General features: G+C 37.6%; 1 protein-coding gene across 5 annotated transcripts in view; it reads left to right on the top strand.

Annotated features, from left to right (window-relative positions):
• The window catches only part of hdac4 (histone deacetylase 4), a 218259-nt gene extending 194374 nt beyond the window's left edge, over positions 1 to 23885 (top strand). For all 5 annotated transcript variants that reach the window (XM_084123202.1, XM_084123200.1, XM_084123201.1 and 2 more), the window contains 5 exons: positions 3445 to 3563; positions 6126 to 6259; positions 17141 to 17225; positions 17581 to 17722; positions 19662 to 23885. In XM_084123202.1, the coding sequence (XP_083979328.1) occupies positions 3445 to 3563; positions 6126 to 6259; positions 17141 to 17225; positions 17581 to 17722; positions 19662 to 19701 (520 nt within the window). In that variant the 3' untranslated portion in view covers positions 19702 to 23885. The remainder of the gene's footprint in view (positions 1 to 3444; positions 3564 to 6125; positions 6260 to 17140; positions 17226 to 17580; positions 17723 to 19661) is intronic.

Raw genomic sequence — 23885 nt, 5'->3', positions numbered from 1 at the left:
CAGCCGTGATGGCATTTCAGCCGCTTTTCTGTGACGCAAACCCTGTTGGACTCTCAAAGCCTTCTGTCATCCTTTCTGAAGCCTTTAGACCTCCAGTAAGTCAGGCAGTGCAGTCAGCTGGGCTCGGTGTGGGGCGCAGGGTGTAATTGAGGTGAGGTTAGGTACTTTAAGATGGAAAATATGACGCACAGCTGTGGACTTTGGCCATCTTAGGAGTTGGGCCTTTTGCCCACGTTCGGCAAGAGGACAAGTGCCATATTCCAGAGGCCCGTGAAGTTCCAACCACATCCAGCCAGAGACGAAGTATATTGTGCAACTGGGCACTACAGTTAATGCAATGCAGAAAAGCTGCGTGTGAAAGAAACCTCCCTGCTAGGAGCATACATGAGTTATCGCCATGTCTAATAATTGATTTTTATTTTTTAAGGAATTTAGAATTTTGGTAAGCTGTATCATGTGAAGGGATATGTTGAATTATTGAGGAATTATTGAGGAAACTAACATTTTATATAATATAACTAATAAAAAAAATAAGTATATATTATATAAATTAAATTATACAATTAAAATGAACTTTTATTTAATTTATATATATATATATATATATATATATATATATATATAAAATATAAAACATAATATATGCATTGCTTAAGATTACCACTGAATTAATGAGTGAAACGTTTTCCCAAAAAGGCATCTGTGTTGTAAATTACTTTGGGGTAAGTTGTGCCAGTGGTTCAATCAACTAATAGGCAAGGCAAGTTTAGTCCTAGGCCATTGAATGATTTATATACCAGTAATAATACTTTAAAATCAATCCTAAATCTAACTGGGAGCCAGTGTAAAGACCTGAGGACTGGTGTGATATGTTCATATTTTCTGGTTCTGCTCAGAATCCTGGCGGCAGCGTTCTGTATGAGCTGCAACTGTCTTATGGTCTTTTTGGGCCTAATAGTGCAGGAAATCTACAATAAAGTGCAGGAAATCTACAATAAAGTACAGGAAATTACAAATAATGTTAGTATTCAAAAAGCAGAAGATTATTTCAATGCAATCAAATACTCTGAATATTAAATTACTTCCTGGCTGTATTATAAAAAAAAAGATCTTGAACAGTGTTCAGCATATTAATGGGACGTTTGATGGGACTGTGCATTAGTATTTTTTTCTAGTTTATGTTAATATTAGTGCTGTCAAATCAATTAATCTAACATAAAAGTTTGTTTTTACACAATGTGTATGTGTATATATATTGTTATATTTATATATTTTAGTGCTCTCAAATCGATTATTTGCATCTAACATGAAGTTTGTATTTATATAATAAATGTGTGTGTATATGCTGTTACACACGTATATATACTTAAGTTGTGTATTTATATATATAAATTTCATAATTATTATATAATATTATTTATATAAATAAAATATATATCGTATAAATTAAATAAAAATATAAATTTACTTGGACATGCAAAACAGTTTTTAGCATAATCGCTTTTCTCATGTGCATCTTTTAAACCTTCTAAATGCAGTATATGGTCACATGACACAGACTGTTAAATCAGGCAGAGATGACACATCTTACCCCACTCGCCCTCACACCATAAACCTCTACTGCATCGAATCTTTATTAACAGCCATGGAAATGAAGCCTTACACAAATCAAGTCTGTAACGTCAACTACACCTACACTTGAGCACAGAGCGCCAAGCCTCCCGCCCCACCAAGCCCAGTTATATATCCAGTTTCTCCAGCTGCAGTTCAGAAAGAGAAATCTGTCGTCTTAATATAGCCTCACAGCTGTGAGCCCAGAAGGAATGCAGGGCCTGGCCGCAGTCATAAACTCAAAGTCAGAATATCCTCCGCCTAATCAATGTGCGTGTCGTCTTCATCCGACACGAGCTTTGATGACCCTTACAGTCCGATCGGCATTGCCAAGACAAATGCAATCGGAGGGTGTGTGCATGTGTATATGCATGGATGTGTGTGTTATGTGCCTTACAGACAGAACGGCTGGGATTGTTTTCACGCCATGCACACACCCCAGCCATGTTGTCTTACGACCTCTGCTGAGTCCAACGGCTGTCTTTGTAACAGCCAGTCTTGGTTTAGAAATCGCGACTTTACCGCAGAATGAGCCGTTAAAACCGCATTCGTCCCATGAATCACACTGAATCTAGTCTTGTTTCTTTGAATTTAAATGTCTCCCATGATGGCAACTGGTGTTTTGGGGGAGTTTGGACTATGTTTAACATACAATTGCACTGCTTCATCATCTTTGGGTTGTTCACAAAAAAATGGTCGTTTACGTCATTCAGAACCTGTATTATTTTATTCCTGCTTTGAAACACAAAAAAACAATTTGCAAAATGTTCATGCTGCTTTCTTCAATGCAATATGAGTAAATGTCAACCAGGACCTGCTAGCCTCCAAAAAAGCATCATAACCGCTTCCTAAAGTAGTCCATATGAATACATTGTTTTCAAAGACTTGTTAAGTCATACAATAGCTTTAACTGAAAATTAAGACACTGATAATTTTGCTTAAAATGTCTTGGTCACCATTCACTTTTATTGAATGGGGGGAATGCAGCTATAACATTCTGCTATAAGGGTGTTTCTTCGACTTTTATGTTCCAGGGATTCACTTTTTTCGTTTTTTTAAATGAAGGTCACATTAAAAACATTAATAATTTAGTGTTTCTACTTTTCAGATGCCTTTTATTTATAGACTGTATTGTATTACCTTTGTCCCAAACACAGACTTCCAGTCTTAAAACATGAAAATCCATCATAAAAATGTGTTTTGTACATTTAAAACTATTGTAATCTAGACAGAGTGAATGTCAAAAAACAATTCAAATTTATTGGCACATTTTGCAGTGTCATTTCCACCACATTGAACAATGTTTCCCCTAATGAAGTTTTAGGCAATGTAGATATCACTTCTGAACAGACGGTTTTGTGTAATTTCTCAGTCAAGCTCAGTCAAATTATGCAAGAACAGTGAAAATATGATTTAATTGTCTGTATATAGAAGACATAAAATGATAAATGCGAATTAGTCTTAGCAAGACAAAGGATTTGGTTAAAATGTCATTTCCACCACCAATTCCATCACAGAATGCTATTAAAAACAATACATAAAATGTGAGAGGGTGGAAATGGCACTGTGGTGGTATTTATATTTGTATTTTTTTCAATTAAACAGTTCACATGTGATTCATGTTATCCACTAATGGACATTGTTATTATTTTCTATGTCCAGAGGGAAAAAAAAGTGCCCATAGTTGAAAAACCATCTAAAAATATCTCCACCAAAGAAAGTAAATAATAAAGAGTTGGGAAAAAATGACGGTGAATAAATAACGATGTTCGTTTTTGCCTCAACTATTCCTTTCCGAAACTCATGTGGTCTCGTTTTTGTTCTTTTTTAAAGGACGGTGGTGATGCCCATTGCGAATGAGTTCGCTCCGGACGTGGTGCTGGTTTCTTCAGGCTTCGACGCCGTGGAGGGGCACCAGCCACCTCTGGGAGGATACAAACTCACGGCTAAATGTAAGTGTTCTGCGTTTCCCTGTACTTAGGAACATTCTCGTGGAATGAAGCGGTTCAGAGCTGAAAGATGAGTCATTGACGTGGAAGTCAGCCTTTGTCCCACTCCTCTCTCTCTCGCTCATTTCTCATGTCTAAAAGCTTTCATTTCAGGCAAATTTATCATGTGCTAATACCACAAAAACAAGAGACCACACTCTTGTGTGCAAAGTCTAATCCCTGAAGGGAGGGATTGTACCAGTCATCCTGTCTCATACTTCCAGATCCCTGATGTTTTTCCTTTATTTTTTCCCTCCATGTGTGCATAATATCAAGAAAGCATTCCAGGCTTGTTTCTAAATCAAACATTTAATGATTATACAGCACTTGTTATTGGGGTCCAAAAGGCTGCTTTTATCCTGTTAGAGGGATCATAAGGCCAGCTCTTGTAGATTACATCTCCTGGTCATGTCAGTGCTGGAAGCGCAAAGTAGAAACACTGTTCGCTTAAAACATTTGTCCAGAGTCTAAAGAAAGACAGGTTGTCCGGTCTGAATTTGCACCATTCTTGCATCTAAAAGTGAACTTTAAATCAGATTCATTCCATCTGCTGATCTAAGAATGATTCGATCTGTGCCGGCGTTTGTTTTTCATTTTTCCGCTTAAAGGAATAAGTCACCCAATAAATATTTCTGACGTTATGCTCTCACCCTATTGTCTTTTCAAAATTAGTATGTGGTTTTTGTCTCGTTTAAAAAGGACGAAAAAACAAGGCCACATTATTTGTACGCCATATGTCAAGTCTGAATGAAACACATTTTTATTGGCTTATCTTCCTCTCTGCAAGAGCTCATAAAATTCTCAAATTAAAATATGGTGAATATGGTGAAATTCAAATTAGACTAGTTTCACCAAGTTTGGCATCATTGACAGCAAACACCATTGGTTTTTGTTTGTCATAACTGAACATGGTGTGAGAGTTTGAAGAACTTTTTTCATGAAATGGAGTCATAAATAACGGTTTTGTTTCCCCACACAAAGCTATCATATGACTTCAGGAGACTTGAAATATATAGTCCACGTGTCGTACAGTCTACTTTTATGATGGTTTATGGAGTGGACTTAGTCACCATGAACTTTCATTGTGTGGACAAGAGCTTCGTAAATATTCTCCAAATTCAAAAATAACGCGTTTGGAACGACTGATAATATTCCTCTCTACCAGAACTCACAAATTTCAGGTTAAAATTATACGCCACGTTTTTTTTTCAACATTGACAGCAAACGCCATTAGTTATGTTAATAACTGATTTGATGAATTAGGTTTTTCAGTGAATTACATCTTACAAAGCTATTGAAAAACTTTGTACAGGCTTGTTTTACAATGCTTTTTGGGGTGGAGTGGTCACGATGAATTGTCGTTGTATGGGAAAGAGCAGCGTAAACGTTCTCCAAATGTCTCCTTTTGTCTTCCCATACATAATAACAGCATAAAAGTTTGGAACGTCACGAGGGTGCATAAATAATAACATATTTTTTTGTGTGTTGGGAGTACCATTCCTTTAAAGGAGAACTCCGGTCAATTTTAACATTGAGCTCGTTTTTTTGTAAATTTGGAGTGCTGTCAGTACAGAGAACAACGACAAAAATCGGTGTTGCCTGATAAATAATGTATTTATTTCCTGTTTTCGGTCGAAGTCCACAGCATGAACTCGACAATCGACTACTGTGGACTTCGACCGAAAACAGGAAATAAATACAGGTATGAGCGCTGGCTGAATTAACTTCATTTTTATTCATATCTTTCACATCTACTGCAGTCAGATTCACCGTGTTCACTCTGAAGGAATCACTCACATGGCTGTGCACTTGTAATGACACATCAAGGATGTTAAGAGGCTAAAAGCAGGTTTAAAACTTGCCCCATTGAAGTCAACAGGGTGCAAATTTTAACAAGAGGATAACACGGTGTAGGCAACACTGATTTTTGTCGTTGTTCTCTGTACTGACAGCACTCCAAATTTACAAAAAAATGAGCTCAATGTTAAAATTGACCGGAGTTCTCCTTTAAGAATGATGTGCACAAGCACAGTATGCACATCATTATTCAGAGTAGCTGTGGTTCTGGTGCAATTTGTGTTGCATTTGATATGTTGCATAAAGTTTGAATCAGGTTCTCAGTGGTTGAGCTGTACTGGACGTTTCCTTCTCTTATGGACTGCAGACGTGTTGAAGAACATCCCATTGGACCATGTCATGCCAGTAAAGAATTAAAACGAAATAAATCCATCTAGGATGGCCTTGAATGTGATTCTTTGGGAAAGGGAGGTATAGTCGGATACATATATTCAAACAAAGATCAAAAGACGCCTGGAGCCAAAAAACTAAGCCACATTTATTAAAATTAAACCTGCCTCGGATTGCATGTTTACTCCCAGTAAATCCAGAGTGTCGTCTTTTTAACGGAGAGAATGTGATGTAATACTGTCTTTTTTTTCCCTCTTCATTTTTTTCTTCATCTCTGATTCCTTTGATCAAAGGCCAGCCACTGGTTTCTATAACCCCCTCTTGTATTTCCTTTGGCAGGTTTTGGCTACCTGACCAAGCAGCTGATGGGACTGGCCGGCGGCCGGCTGGTGCTCGCGCTAGAGGGGGGTCACGACCTAACCGCCATTTGCGATGCCTCGGAAGCATGCGTTTCTGCTTTACTTGGAATCGAGGTAAGAGCAGACTGGAGATCAGACGGGGAGGGTGACTCAGGGATGGACGGGGCTTTATGAATGGAGGAAAACATGAAGGGATTTTACAGAATGACAACATCCTCCATTGTTCAATAATATGGATTTTATATCCAGATGAGCCAGCTTTTCGGGTTGTACTTGTCTTGAGAGAAAAATGGATCGTTTTAAAGGGGAAGTTAATTCTGCACTATGTATTTCTGTAATTCTGTACTAATGACACTGAACAGAACTAGACACTGAAGAGAAATAATGGTTGTTCTAGTTTCAAACAGTTTCAACTCTTTCATTAATTGGACAAACAGTTAGTTCCACCTCGCTCACCACATTATTTAAACAAATTATGTTATCAATGATGCCATTTGATGCAACGGACATTACAAACTCAACATATCTACTCTCTAGTATATATATATATATATATATATATATATATATATATATATATATATAAAGAGTTCAGATGCAAAAGCCTCTAAGTGCCATCTGAAATTTTCTTCTAGAATGATCATTTTTATAAAGCTTGTATATTTAAGTAATTTCACTTAAATGACAATTAATAGGTCATTTGCATTGCCATTTAAGTGAAATTATTGAACTTAAATATACGAGCTTGATAAAAATGATCATTCTAGAAGAAAATTTCAGATGGCACTTAGAGGCTTTTGCATCTGAACTCTTCATATATATATATATGTGTCAAATTAATTAAATGTGATTAATCGCATCTAACATAAAAGTATGTTTATATAATATTTGTGTGTATGTATATACTATATATATAAAATGAAGTTTTCTTCTAAAATGAGCAAGCTCGTATGTTTAAGTTCAGTGATTTCACTTTAATGACAATTAATAGGTCATTTTCATTGCCATTAAAGTGAAATAACTGAACATATACATACAAGCTTGATAAAAATGATCATTCTAGAAGAAAATTTCAGATGGCACTTAGAGGCTTTTGCATCTGAGGTCTTCATATATATATATATACATGTGTATCTGTGTAAACTGTATATATATATACATACACACACATACAGTATATATATGTGTGTGTGTACTTGTTTTATTTATTTCATATAGAATTTATTTTTACAGAAAACTGGAGTGTAGATGGGTTGAGTGTGTCATTTATTTATTTTTATTATTAAATTAATAATAATAACAATAATAAATGAAATAGTAACTAAACTCCACTTTCCTGCAAGAAATGGTATATATACTCAAAGTTTATACTCAAGTTTAGTTATTTTTTTATTATTAAGATTTCTTTGAGACACATTTACAGCAAATAACAAATTTTTTACAATTATTATTTAGTTAAATAACCAATTTTAAGCGTTCCTGTGCAGTCTTAACAGTCGGTCTATGCTGGACATTGTGTTGAGTCAGGGTGACATCTTTAGCCGTTGCATCTTTTCTCGCTGTTTTTACAGTGTCACACTTAGTGAATTTTGTGTTAAGTTAAAAAAAAGTTTGAGTTTTACAAAAGAATCCCATCATGTGTCTTCTAGCTGACTTTAAGAGCAAGTCTTCTGCATAGCAGTTCTGCATACTGATAACTGGCCAAACTGGACAAGTGAATGTTCCATCAGCTGAGCTGAAGCTCTTTTTTTTACTGGCCCTGGGCCTTGTTCTCAAGCCCTGTCCTCTATCCTCCCACCCAGCTTTTGTATAGGGTGTCACAGACTAGATGTTTGTCAGGGTGTGTGTTTAACAGCACTCCCTTTGTACTGGCCAGCCACCAAGGTTCAGCTGACACAGTCAAAGTCCAGTCTGAGGGTGGGAGTGAAAGAATAGCGAACGGTTCACTGTCCACACATGGAGAAACAAGACAAATGAAGCTTTGGGGCGTCATTTATCCATTTGTCTCTGTGTCAGAGGAAGAATAATTTATTTTATGTTCCCATCTCTCATCTTCACTGCTATTCTTTCTCTTCATCTTTTTTATTCGGGGCCTTTCCTTTCTCTTTCTAAATCAAATACATTCTCATTTTGGCTCTGCTTTGCTGTCTAAACAGCAGCCTAAATGAACCTCATAAGTGATTTGGAACACTGTACATAAACATCAACTTATTGCATCCATCCTCAATTGATTTCAATAGCATTTGACATCGGCATGTTGCGAAGCTAAAGATGCGATACTCTAATCAGCTAAAACTACACAGCACAACCAAATGTTGGACCTGTGATGTCTTGAAATGTTGCCTGTGTTGGCAGCTCTCTATCTCCATTCTTTCTTGGAGATTGTGTGTTCTCTGTCTCCTCCAGAGAGGCTCTCTCGCACTGTTTGACGTGACAGACAACTAATTGTCCAGTATGGTTCCTTTCTCCTTTCACTCGGCACAGGTTTTTTGAGGGTGCGGTTAATTCTGAAAGTGTATTGGTGTGAGTTTGTTTAAAGAATGCAGTTGTCACTCCCATAAATAACCGTACTGTGTGTGAACGTTACCGTATTAAAGGGATACTTCACTGATTAGCATTAAGCTTTGTATCAGTAGAAACCCGGTAGTATTTTCGAATGACCGTGCTTCCCTCCCTCATGTCCCCCTGAGACGAGAGATTTCGCAAAAATCGTCATTTAGCGTCATCGGAGGCTTTTTTGGCCAGAGGCGAGAGACTACAGCCAGTAGGAGGAGCTAGTTCCGCATGTTTTCAACCCACCCATAGGGGGATCTCACGATAAAACCGCGTCTTTTCAGTTTCGAGTCAACTAGTAGCCTAGTTGTATCATTTCTTCCGATACTGCCCTCTGTAACCAGTAGGCGTGGCTTGGGAGTGGCCTCGTAGGGCAGCGAAGCAAGTGCATTCTGGGAGTTGTTGTCTTTCATCCACATGAGCCAAAAATACATTTTCTGGCTTTTCTCAGTCTAGAAGGCACCAACTTCTAAAATAATTTCACATTTCTACTACATAAATGACCCAATTTAAATACACATTCATCTTTCCATCGGTGAAATATCCCTTTAAGTACTCAAATACAGGACTGACAACTGTACACTACTGCTGTGTGAACATGGCCTCTGACTGGTAAACATGGTTATTATGTTGCTTCTGCTATTTAGGGATAATACAATATATCCTACTTCCCTAATGGGCTCACCTTGGGTTTCTGATCATGCAAGAGTGGCATTGACGTGTATATGTAGGTAGTAAAGCATTAATGTTAAATCCTGAAAGTCAAATACATTGTTTTATCAAAACGCAAAATTTGGTCCTTCATGATATGAGCCCTTTAAAAAATTGAGATTAAAGAAATAGAATTAGAAAACAAAGGACAGATAACAGGGACTACTGCAGCTCCATGTGTGAAACAGTTTTTGTTTCGTTTAATACATGCTTTAAATATGTTTTATTCTCAAGAATTAATAGAGCCCTGATGTTGACTTCATAAAAATAGTCATATTTTGTCTATGATTCGTTTGACAGAATTGCATACAAAAATAGGTTTAAGTGAATTGACAGGCCTTCAGACATCAGAAATTGTGTGTATTTTGAGAGAGTGACTATGTGGCACATCCTTACAGGGTTAACTTCTATTGGTTAAGGAGTGAACCTGTTGAAACCATCCATGCAGACCCATTGAGCCTCTAAAATACAATCCCAGCCCATGTGGATCCCAACATTTACACTTGTGCTGAGTTTATACGGCTTCCCAGAGGCTAGCTTAGCTGAGCGCTGGGAGTTAGTGTTCAGAGCAGGGCTCAATCATTTTGCCACTCTTACGGTCAGCTGAGAGGACGGGCCTCATTCCTGGTGTTATTGAAGCTCTAGAGACAAGCCTGTAAATACATTCCTGGAACAGTAAAAGTGAGCTGTCTCCACTCCATTTCTGGGGATGAGAGGAAAATAAACAGGATAATAAAACAAGGTGAGAGTGCTTGTGTGCTCTCTGTGACTTCTGCACCAGAAATTAGACTCATGTTAGTTAGTTCTGTCACTATTGGTATGCTTCAGACATTTCAGATGTTAGAACAGTAAATGCAGTAATATTTAAAATAAATATATATATTTTTAAATCAGCATCATTACTCCAGTCTTCCGTGTCACATGATCCTTTAGATATCTTTCTAATATGCTGATTTGCTGCTCAAGAAACTTTTCTTATTATTATTAATGTCATTTGTGCTGCTTAATATTTTTGTGGAAACTGTAATACATTTTTTTCAAGATTCTTTGAAAGTTTAAAAGAACAGCACGTTTGAACTAGAATTTTATTTTTAACAACGTAAAAGTCTTTACTGTCACTTTTGATTGAATGTCCTTGCTGAATGCAAGTTTTAATTTAGTTTTAAAAAAATCATACTGACCCCAAACTTTTGAATAGTGGTGTAGATTTTGCTAGATGTTTAAATTTTACATTTTATATACATTAAAATATTTTTGTAAAAAAAATCACAAAAGTTCACAAAACTATGTGCACAACTTTTCTTTATTTCTAATACCTGACTTACGCAATCAACAAGAATTTTATTTATTTATATAAACATACTAATCAAGTCAGAGCTCACCAGGTTTAATAAGTTAATATTTTCTTTTCATTTTTTCATTGCGGCGAGTGAGCCTATTTCTTGTAGCTTTTTATTTGTTACTACTAAGTGTTGTTTGACTATTATTATTATTATTATTAAGTGTCAGCTCATTAGTCATGTAATGTATAATAAGAATAATATTAAATATTACAGAATAGAATATAATTTCTAATCATTATAATTGGATGGATGGATAAATGGAAAGAAAGAAAGAAAGAAAGAAAGAAAGAAAGAAAGAAAGAAAGAAAGAAAGCAGCTAGTGTGACCTGTACATGTGCATGGGATAGGAATGTTAACTTTTTCTCTTACCCACAAGGCACTGTGTGTCTCCACAGTCACAGGCTTGTCAGAAAATAAATGCACTAACTGATCTAGACCTGTTTGCTTTTAGAGTAGAACCACATACTAGCAGTCCTAATGCAATAATCATAATCGGTTTACCTGCGCCAGCATTCGGTCGGTGGCAGACAGCGAGTCTGCAGGCCTGCCTGACGCTGCCTTCATCTCAGTTTGCCCCATGGGAAGGTTAGTTGTCATAGCAGGAAAAGGATAAAGGAGACGGAGGCATTGAGCAAGCAAAACTGCTCAGTAAGGGCCCGTTTCAGCTGCCTATCGAGTGCACTCCCTGGAGGGATGTTCGGGGGGGCTCGGAGTATCTCACGCTCGCTCTCTTCCCTTTCAGCTTACAGACGCTACCAGCGGCCCATCTGAAAGCAGTTATCTTCACACCTCTCGCAGACCGGGGAGACACACATGCAGACTTAAAGTAATCAAAGGAAATTAGGAAGCACAAAGTACAGAGGAAGCGTATGTCATAAAGTTCGAGAGTGGAAGGACTGACTATCCCATGAGCATTGGACACAGAACAACTAATGCCATATTAGATGCTTCAGCCCTCTCCAGTGCATGTTGTTTTAATACGCAAAGAGTTCATTGGCTTGTCTCTGCCTTATTTGTCCAAGTATGAAAATTGGAGGCCTTGTTTAGATTCTTGTGGAGTATCATGTATGTTTTTCATGGCACTCATTCAGGGGATTTTCAAAAGGGCACTGTCATTTGATGACCCATGCAAGATGTCTCAAATGCCCCGAGAAGAGAAGCGCAGGCCAGATAGTAGATATTAAGAAACGAGAGCACAGACTGTAATCAGTATTGCAGGAAGCAGGTGTTTTATCATTGCATTCAAGCCCACATTGTAACGGAGGTGAAGTTCAGGGCAGTGAGTAGATGATGTCGATAGAGTCTGAGAGCTTTCGAGAGCGTGTCTGAGTGTGTTTGAACTAGAGACTCATGGGATAACAGGTGCTCCAGCTACCCGAACCTCCACTCCGCCTGGTTTGCTCATTCGCTCGTCTATAAATTGAAAGGTAAATCAAGCTCAATAGAGTGCTTTCATTCAAAACTAAACCAATTTATTTATTTTAGGAATCAATTAGACCATTTTTTTAACATGTTGTGTGTTCTGTAGTTTAAAAGAGAAAATGATTACAGTAAAACTGAACACACTACATAATAAAAGGCATTGTTTGCAAATGCAGTTATAATAGATTAATCATGTTCATCATTACAGAAGGATTAATTGAGACTGATTTTAATCTTCTGATAGCATTGGCTGCATTATCCATTGTTTAATAGATTATAGTGTTATGTAAATAATATAAAGATATGTTGTTAATATAAAATCGTGTGTGTGTATAATTAAAAATGTATGATAATAATGACTAATAATAACAGAAGTACTCTAATCTGTAATATGTAAAGATTACATTGTTTAATAATTGTTTTTATTAAATATAACAATATAATCTTTAAATGTTACAGAGTTTAATATTTTGGTTATCATTTCTAGATATTTATATAGTTTTTCTATAATAATAATAATATAATTATTTTATTATCTTTTTTTTTTTTTACAATATACCTTTATATAATCTGTAGCTATAATATGCCATTATATTTATTTGAATGTAAAACTGTTTTAAAATTATTATATATAATTATAATTCAATAATATTTAAAGGAATATTCTACTCCATAATATTTATATCATATTTAATAATATTTAGAATGATTACACATAAAGCAATACAGTCTTTAAATATCAATTGAATATCAATTATCAATCACAAACAATCTTATGGTATTTTTGTACATGTCATCTAAACCTAAGTACAGTTTCCTATAGAGACCAAAAATATTTGGCGTTACACAAATTGTTATAAGCGAACCGCAGTGACACTATCCGGGTTCCCTGCTGTTCATGGAGCGAGAGAGTGAACGATTGAGCCGCTTTACAGCGCAGCAGCCTCCTATGTGACTGTGGTCATTATATTGAGCGTTTAACTGCCTGGGCTGGTGTGTGTGAAATATACTTCCTCTTGTTTAAAGGCAGATAAAGAGAAAGAGGCGCTGTTATAATGAGGATTGTGTTTCCTTTGAAAATGAGTCAGATCAGGGGCGGTTCTGATGATCAGTTCTCTCACTGTTATCCGTGAGTAACCAAAGATTTCGCTAGTTATGAAAGCTAATGAATGATGCTTCGACTCTGACGTCATTCAGCCTTGAATCCATGACTCACTGATGGATGTGTGCAAGCAGATGTTGTTCTCAAATTGTGGTCATTAGCAATTATATGATAAACAACGTCCTAATAAGCTAATTGTTGCCAGTCACCATGAGGTTTTTTTCTGTGTTTACCCAACAGCTACAGTAAACATGCAAGCTTTAACCTATGTGACCTGGGCTTGATTTCCAGAATTTTCTGTCCTGTAAAGGACTGTTTGTTAGGTCACTGCAATCAAATTAGCAATTTCAAAATAAACTGTAATCAGCTCTGTCAGGGCTGGTCATGAATGTCCTTCTAGTAAAATAATTTTCAATGCATTAATGCAGTGGTACATTATAGTTACAAAAGACTTCCCTAGTTCCCATATCATGTTCACTTTAACACATTTAGAGGGGCTATATGTAGGCCTTTAAGTGAACTGCAGTCAGCAACTTACTGCTTGTTCTCGCACTCATGCACATGTAACGTACAATAGACTGAACTTGATTCAGTGCCTCGATATACTCACGGCGAAGTTCCTTTTCGTTCTTTGCTTAGAAGTAAAAAGAAGTTGGAAATACCTTTGCAGCGATATACTGTTAACGAACATCCAGACCACACTGCTGAATACTTAAGATGAATACTTAAATATGAGCTGCGAGCTTTCCTTTCAATAACAAAACAAACCCAACAAAAAATCACAGCTGTGAGAAAACAGCTGTTAAGAAAGCATCTGATCATTCACCGGCATCATGTCGGCAGATGAAGTAATTATAATTACACTGTTATGATAGTTTGGATATAAAGTATGTTTGAGACTATAGACTATATATAGATCTGGCTATGTGAGACTATTGTTTGAATGAATCCCTTTTCTTTTCATGACTTTGACATTACAATACTTTTGGCATTATACTGAACATTGTATAAGCATTCATTTCATGTGTCATAGAATGAAACATTCTTTGGGTTTTTGGCCCAAAATATAAAAATACAGGCTTTCATAGACAACCTGGGAAGTCGGGGAAGACTTTTTTTTTGCAATGCAAAATACAAAAAGCGATTAATACATGAAAATTCTTACTTTTGCCCCTTTAAATCTACCATGTTGACTATACACACAAGAACCAGTTGGGTTCTCGCCACCTTCTTCTCTGGTGATGAGTATGCAGATCTGAATGCAAAATTGTGAGTGAATGATTTCTGTCTGTTTTCATTCAAAGTAAACAGAAGTCTTGGAATTATGCATTAAAACATTAAAAACTGAAAAAATATAGTTTTCATTGATTTTACAGATAAAACTGTTCCATTATTTATCCAAAAAAAATATAAATTGGAAAGTGCTAACTAAATAGTTTTAGTGGCACATCGCCCAAAATATTGAAAACCACTGCCTTAATGTATTGCAAACTATCAAGCTTTATTTATTTTTTGCTTCTCTGCACTATTGCATGTTCTTTTGGTAACCCTGTTTTGCATGAAGTTCCCAGTTCGCTTGGCTTCATCCATATTTGAAGGACGTGCCCCGTTCTCAAACAGTCAGAATTTATATTGCTGCAGGCAGGTTGACAGAAACCATCCTAACAAAAGCTTTTCTTTTTCCTGGAGAATGTGAAGGTCCTCGCACACTCAGGCCGCGGGCGAGGGCGAGAGGGAAAATCAAATAAATCCCACTGTCATGGTGGATGCCGGCAACTGGCATGTGTTTCATACCTGCCAAGCAGCTTGGCGTGCGCTGACAAGACCTATTAAAGTTTATAGACGTGCAGCAGGGCCGTCCATCACGATGACGGACAGGTCGCCCCACCTCCCCCTCGGCCAGTGCCAGGGCAGGACAGGGTCGCGACCGCGGCGGGACTGGAGAGCTGAAAGGGGCCGGGCTGAACTGGGAGGATTCCTATGGGAGCGTACCGGGGGGCACGAGTGTTGACCTACAGTCGCACTGCACAGCGGGAAAGTGTGAATGAATGACCAGCTGGCCTCACACACACGCAGACTTTTCACCCCTCCACATGGGACTGCTGCCTTAAAGTCATGTCGGAACGATCATATTTACGAGATGAACACCACCGCAATGTTGTACCTGTGGGAAAATCTGGATTTTCTTTGAGGCCGGACTTTCTGAGCTGGCAACGTGTCGTTTGAAGAATTATGGCGGATGCAAAATGATATTGAGCATATTTTTGTTTTCGTTAGCCGGCCTGCATTCATATAGTTTTTACACACATTTTTTATATTGTGTGAAAATGTTGGATGGAAACACCAAGGTTCAAATCACATTTCAAATACAATATTCATATGAACACTTTATACTGTATATACATAAATGCGATGATGGATGGATGGATGGATGGATGGATGGATGGATGGATGGATGGATGGATGGATAGATAGATAGATAGATTTTCTCTTAAAGGTGCTATATAAATAAAATGTACATAACTCATATAAATAAAAAGAGTTTGCTTACACTGTGTGTTTTCTAATATTTTAGTACTGGGGGTTTGATATGTCGTGCCACAGCAGGATTAAAGTCTCCTCAGACGGCCTTTCCCAACGCCTCCAGTCCTCCTGCCCTCGTCTTATTTGTTTTAATTAAACCAAAGCTTCCAGCTCGGCCAGGAGTAGAGAATGATCTCTCCCTCCTTCTTTCATTCTCTACACTTGATAATATTTCAAAATCACTCCACCCTGTTTTCATGCGTTTTTTTTTTCTTTTCTTTTCTTTTTCATGTAAATGGTTTATGAAGGATGAATGACAGGACGCATGCCCTTTTCTTCATCTGTAATGTTTGCATATGAAATGCTTGGCTGTAGATTTTCATTATTTTTTTGCGTGGGGGTGAAAAAAATGCAGCCGGGAGCCAAGGGGAAATGGAATCATTCCACATGAGGAATGCAGCGTCGCACACTGGCTGTTTCCTCTGGGCCGTGGTCTCGCTGGTCCCTGAGCTGTCGTGAGGGTTTGCCGGAGCATGAGGTCTCGTTGCCCACGCGCTGTGACAAAGCACAAAGCCCTGCATTGTTGGCTAGCTTTAAAGCACAGCATTCAGCACATCTGTGAGCCGCCGTTAGAGCGTAAACACAACCTTGCTATTGATACATTTATTGACAGGTAGACATCGGTGGTCCCTGAAAATAACTAGCAAGGTCTGCTTCCATAAATAACCTGATGAAGATGTGGATTTGTTGTATATATTCTCCAAAATCACACAGTTTTGTGTTAAAGTTAGCATGAAAAGTTATCACCTTTTCTTCCCTATTGTTTTCTTTTCCTAATGTGATGGGTATCCGAGTGAAATGGCTTCTCAGACAAGAAAAAATGTATGATGGGATTTGCTTTTTTTCTGTGGGGATTTGATTTGATGGTTGTGGTTATTGGTCGATCTCATGTGAGTGACAGGTTGCCCCGCTCTCGCGCCAGTAAACTCTTCATCAGAGAAGAGGTGTTGCTGCAAAAGTTATTTTGATTCAAAATGATGAAGCCACATGAATTAAAAAAAAAGATGCATACAGATAAATCATGTATAATTAATACTACAATATTCCATAAAAAATAAGATTTTTCAATTTCATTGTGACTAAAAATAGAGGATAGAAATACTCAATTATATATTTATGGTAAAAAACTCAATGCTTTATATATACATACATGCATACGTATGATATACGTATAATATATATATAGGCATTGAGTTTATCAATTATTTAATTTAAAGGTTCATTTAAAGGGATCTTTGTCCAGTCTATTGTTTAATCTTAAATCTGTGATCTTCCCTCCAGTTGGATCCTCTTCCTGAAGACGTCCTTCAACAGAGGCCGAACCCCAATGCCATTCACTCCATGGAGAAAGTTCTGGAAGTCCAGAGTGAGTGCAAACACACTTTCACGATTCATTCACTGATGGACTGATGCATATCGTACACACCATTCAAAAAAGATTTGTTTTTGTGTTTGTAGTATAGTTTATTAGATAAACTTGCCCCTGAACAATGTGTAAAAACAAAACAAATTGTGATTGGTCGCATATCATAAGGTGTCTTCCTCTTCAAGTGGGCAGTTTTTGGTGAGAATATTCTGCAATATGGACTAGACTTCTGTTTAGTCACAACTCTGGCATGCATGTGATCTCTTTACATGCTATTTGTATTTGACATCTTACACCTGTACATAAAGCTTTTGGTCATATTTAAGGCTGACCTTTGACCTTGTTTTGTGCGTAGGTAAATACTGGCGCTCGCTGGAGCGATCTGCCTCGACTCTGGGCTACTCTCTGCTGGAGGCTCAGAGATGTGAAACTGAAGAGGCAGAGACGGTGACCGCCATGGCCTCTCTGTCTGTGGCCAACAAGCACATGGGGAAGAGGTGCAGTTATATTTGAGTTTGTATGCGTGTTTGTGTTTAACATATGGCACTTTCCACAAATACGGTTTGGGTCCCGTTACTTTTAAGGCACAAATAGCGTGTTTTACCTATAATTACCAATATTTTTTTTTGAATTTTTTTTATAGAATATTTATTACCAATATATATTATTTATAAAATAAAAACTGTACAAAATATATATATATTTTAAGGTTAAAATATAAATTATAATATATAATATATATATATAATAAATTACCTCCTTTCATTGAATTTGCAGCCTGTAATTGTTACCTTATTCCTGGAATGTGTCATACATTTGCTCATAGCAGGCATCCTGTGTGTGTCTGTTTATGTGACCCCCATGTGTATTTATGGTTGTGTGAGGGGTCTAGAGGTGCAGTTCAAGTGTGTGCATGAGCCGTGATAGGCAGGCGGTCGGTTCGGGGCAGACGTCCAGCAGCATCAGGCTTCTGAGAGACACACACTGCCAGAGTCCTAATTAAAAACACTCAGGAAACATTGAGCACAGATGCTGGACCTTTCTTACACACTCACACTCTTACACTCTCGCATGTGTATATACATGTGCCCAGCACAGGTTCAAACTCACATTATTTCCTGTTATTCCTATTAGGGGCCAAATGCCGAAAATGCATTGACACCTATTTTAACTTTATTTTCCTCTTTTCTGTTTTCTGGCTTGGTGTCTGTGGCAGCCGCACTTGACTGTGGAAGCTCCAAAACTCTCTGTGCCAATTTTGGAGTTGGTCTCTCAAACACTGTAGCGCCACCAGACAACAGCTAATAACTTTTTTAACAAAATTATTTTTTCCTCTCTAGATCCTTTGAAAGTTCCATGAATCTGGTTGTTTCAGTTTCCTCCAGATTTCTTCCAAAATTCTCAAATAGAATATTAAAATTTTGTAAAACTCCATCATGGCATGCACCATTTCTGTCATTTTAAATGAATTTGCATCCTTTTTTATTGTACTACTCCTACAAAACTGGTTCAGATCATATTCAGACCAAGACACGGAAATCCACTAAGTGTATTTTTTATGTCTTACACTATTCTCAAGTAATACCAGCAAATTTGACACCAAACAGGAAGTGATGATTTATCTCTGAAATGAGTTTGTACACTTTGTACACACTGCTGTCAATGGAATACCATATAAATTCCCCAGGAATACCATATAAATTCAATTACAGTGCCACCTACAGGTCAAATACTAGGTCAAATCTGCTCTTAACACCAACACATAAACTGATTGTTCAATGGGAATGTCACTGAGGTGAATGGCTCCATAATTATATATTTATATAATATTTATATATATTTAAATATATAACTATATTAGCATCTCCTTACTGAAGTAATATGGGTCTTTTTTAAAACATTATTTTTGAGTAATTTGTGTAATATATTTGTGTTAGTGTTTTAAAAATAATTTTTATTCATTGAAATAAAGTTGAAATGATATAAAATATGAATATTAGATGAAAATTAGAAATGTTTCCTTGGCAACTAACTGAAATAATTGTAACTTCAAGAACTAAAATGTCTAAGCCTGAAAAAAATTAACTTAACACAAAATAAAATCACTAAATCAAAGTTTGTCTGTGTGCGTGTGTGTGCAGGGTTCCCAGAGGCAAGGAAACCTGGAAATATTTTGAAATTTTAAAATTGCGATTCCCAGGTCTAAAAAAAAAAAAAAAAAAATTACAATTAATATATAATCTTTAAGTCATGAAGATTCATGGTGAATATAAATGAATTTGTACCTATGCTCAACTCTGAAATATTTAGTTGGTGATTATATTTAATCGTGATTTTAATGTCGTGAATGTCTTGAAGTCCAAAAAAAAAAAAAAAAAATGTGGAAAGCTCTCATGTATGATGTAACTCAGAAGGTTTGTGTGTGTCGCCCCACAGGACAGAGGAGGAGCCTATGGAAGAGGAACCTCCATTGTAGAAGGTCCGCTCGAATGCCTTGGTGACCCTCTCAGCTCAGAGCCTCTTCAAGGCCTCTGACGTCACTCTACTCTCTCCATCCGTTTCATTTTTTGTCCCGCGATGTGCGCACTTTGAGCACGGGATCCGAAACGGCCTGAAGAAATCTCCGTGACACCCAGAGTGCGACAAACGTCTCAGCCGTGTTAGTCTCTGTCCGTGGCAGCAAGTCCAGGATTGTGCATCCTGGTCTGTCCACAGGGACATTTAACATTCGAGCAGGACATAGACTCATGTTTCATTGTTAGATGTGAGAGCTGGTGCTTTCGACATGAACTTTTTTTCAATATTTTCCAGAGCCACTATAGTCCACATGATTGATTTCGGCTGTGGGGTCTCGTTGCGGCCTACGTCTTTTTATTTGTTGTTTGTCTGTTTTTCTTTCTTTTTTGGGGGGGGGAGAAAAAAGCGACTCGTTCCATTCTCCATCCGAGTTAGCGCTTCTGACATTCACGACGAGAGACCCGCAAGGGTGGACGGTGTGACTGTGAGAGAGGGCGAAGGATTCTGGGAAGCCCGACAGAGAGCCATGAGAGTGACAATTTGAGTTTGTGCCTTTTTCAAAAAGAGTTCCCGTGACGGATCGAGAAGAACATTGCCTTAAACTAGTTACAGGAGGGGAAGACGTTTCGCCGCCTCGGTTTTTCTTGTCGCAACGGCCAAAGGCTGGCCTAAAGAATCGAGAAACCCTCAGCATGTTTACCAGGAAACTCCCTGCAGATATCTTCATGTTTCACACGCATTATGACCTGTTTTATGTTCCTTCATTTTTTTACTGTGCTTGTGTTGGATGTTACATGACTTTAAGTGTCACTGACAAGCGAACTTTAAGGTAGTTGCCTGCCAGCCATCCAAGGGCGAAATTTAGTTGAATCCTCCAACGCTTTAGAAGGCAAGCCAATGTAGCGACTCATTTCAACTCTAATGACCAAATACGCACCTCCTCCTCCTCCTCCGAAGAAAGGTTGACCAGCATGCAGCTTTCCATCTGCCAAGTTAGGAATTCAACCGTCGTAGATTAACAGCGCCAACGAGCATGAGTTTGCTGTTAACCCACTTAGCTGCGAGCATATAGGATAGGGCTGCGATGACCACGCGTCATACGATTTGTAGTTCGAGACAAACTTTCTATTTTTCCTTCTCTCAACATGTTGTACTTTTATATAGCTATGAATGTCTAGTTTTCCGGTTAATCAAAGGGCACTAGCGTATCACTACTATTATTCTACTCAGCAGATGGTCAGTTTTATTGACACCTTTGAAACAAGCGGAAAAGGGCTGGTTACCGATTTTAAATGTACCACTGAGCCTTCAGACGTGCCACCTGGTGAGATTTAGCGCTGGTTTCCTGCCGACAGGCCTGAGCGGCGAGGAGGGTTACGGGCCTTTCACTAGGGGCAGGTGCTACTGAACATGTGCTCGTCACATGACACAATCCAGGAAGTAGCGGGACCACCAGCTTCCACTCAGAAAACAATCGTAAACGCCTCTGAGAAGACTGTGATACTCAGACAATCTGCATGGGACATTGACATAGTCGCCGACGCTTCGAAATGGCACATAGAATTGTATATATTCGCAATTATGCATGCTGACAGTAGATCATTTGGCTTGACTTTGATTGTACATTGAATTTTATTCGATTCTGGACTGATGAAGAGGCGATGATTTGTTTGACAACCCCTGACTCGTGTTTAGCCTCTCGGCAACTACCTTTGGCATTCTTTTTCTGTGTGTCATGTTCAATATGAGACTCATTAAGGCGGGAGATTTGACTCACCGTTGCCATTGTTCCTCGACTTCATTTTTATATATGCCTGTCACGTATGACTACTCCACTTTGGGTTCGTGCCCGTTATTTTCTTGTCCGTTTTTTTCTTGTTTTTTTTTTTTTTTTCTTGTGAGCTCATTTGTCCCATTTAATTTTTTTGTACTTTTTGGATTATGTACTTGTTCATTTGTCAGTCTTTATGTAGTTGACAATGTGTTTTACATGCTCAAGTCTTTAGTTTCTTGTTTTAGAGAGTAACAAGCCTTTTTTTAATTTGTTTTATCTTGTTTTTTTTGTATGCGGTGGGAGGGAGATGCTTTTACTTTGTATAATGATTACGACAATTGTGTATTTACTACGTTCTGTTCATAGTAGATTTATATTTCAAAGATCTATAGATATATTATATATTATAAAGATTGCAAAGTGATATATTTCAGTACATGGTCTGGCTTCGGCCGTCGCTGGTTCCACTGAAGGCACTGTTTATTGGTTTCATGCATTCACAGTAGCATTACTCTGGCACCGTAAACTCTTGATCAAACGGATCTTTGTGGTTCCAGGCTTCAGTTTGACAGAGTGCTCTCTAAACTCTCATACGAAAGTCCCGTGAAAAAATATTATTGACTGACACTGTACATTTCCATTGGTAAAAGTCCATTTGGATAGACCAAGTAGAGTAGATACTGACAGCGATCCAAAATGGATTTCATTTCATTTTCGTTTGAATTATTTTAACCTATCAAGAACACATCCGGGTCATATTTCACCCTAAAATCAAAGGAAAAAAATGTAAGAAAGCAACAGCCAATAGTGTGAGTTTGGGGTGTGGCTATATGTTTGTTCGACCAATGGCAGACGGGGAGTTTCCAAAAGAAGTATTTGAAAATAATTGTCATAGGGTGGTGCAGAAATTACACATTTCAGCTTTGTGAAATATAAAATAATTTAAATGATTAAAAAAAATGATAGTGAGAATTTACAAAAAGCAACGAAAAATTACGATCATGAGAATTGGGGTCAATTGGGCTTAATAGTCTTTTTAAATAAGCATTTTCTTTAAGCAAAATATCATTTCTTATTTACCTCCTTTTGATTTTAGGGTGAAATGCAACCTGGACATGACTTTGTGAAAATGTAAGCGTTTTATTTATATGCGGTCACTCTCTGGACTCTTATGTTTTGTAAAATCTGCGTCTTGTTACTCTTTCCGAGCTTTTTTTTTTTTTTTGCAGTATCATATCAAAACCAAGTCCATCAAATCTCATCTAATATACTTTCAAGAATGAAGTGCGAAGGCTGACATTGATTTGAAAGTGTCCTGGAAATGTAAAGCGACACGATAGTAATACTCAGACCGGACAGCCATCAAACTCACAGACCACTTTGCAATAACACAAACGGCAGCCTATCGAAAGCCTCGTCAAAGGGACGTCTCTGTCTGGTTCATCCGGATAGGCATTTTCTTTGCTCTTGTTTTGTATAAAAGAAAACGAACTGCATTCCATTTGTTTTGTTTTTTACCTTTCTTGTCATTCCTGCTAATTTGCCATGAGGTCTGGCCTGAGCAGTTGTTTATTTGAAGGCCAGGGTGAAGTTTCTTTCATTCTCTTTCCTTCACAGCTGTAGATTTCTGCATGGTTTGTGCGTCAGCATGCCTGTCTGTCCTTGTAACATATTTGCACAAAGGAGGAACACGGGAGGGTTGAGGCTTTGGAGAACGCATGGGATGGAAGCTCTTCTTTCCTCCTGTTTCTGGTCAGTTCGCAGACGGAATGATGCTCTTGGTGTCCGACGGATGTGCTTTTTACTCGTTTAAAAAAGGAATGAAAGAAAAATGACTTTTGAATATTTTACAACAACAAGAAGAAGAAAGTTATCTAGCACTTGTGACATACAGACTATAGACTTTATCGTATTTATGTAGAGCATTGTTTTAGGTGAACTACACACTACGTCACACTTTAGACTGTTTGTGTGACTTCTTTTGCTTTCTTTTCTTGTTTTTTTTTTTTTTGTTTGTTTTCTACTCTTCCTAAGGATTTGTTTTTGAGGCTGGAGGAAGACTAGGAAAAGATTAGGGTCATTCCTTTAGAAACATCTGGAATCATCAAAGGGCTTTTTTTTCCAGATGTTTGTCAGAAATATCTTCAGTTTGTCCAAAAGGAGAAAAAAAAAAGAAAAAAAACACTTATCAGCCAGTAATACCTGTGACCACTGTGGCTCGAGAACAGTTCTAGGTTTACAAAATGTAAGAAATGCATATTATTTTTGTCACTTTGTTTTTCCATTGTTACAATAGAACTTTTCTTGGGACCTTTGCTCTAATGTTTGTCTTTGACATCAACTATAAAGTACCTTGTTTTTGAATACCA

The sequence above is a fragment of the Abramis brama genome (genome assembly GCF_963993115.1).
Source record: "Abramis brama genome assembly, chromosome: 8".
Lineage (NCBI taxonomy): Eukaryota > Metazoa > Chordata > Actinopteri > Cypriniformes > Leuciscidae > Abramis > Abramis brama.
This window is presented reverse-complemented; position numbering and strand designations above follow the sequence as displayed.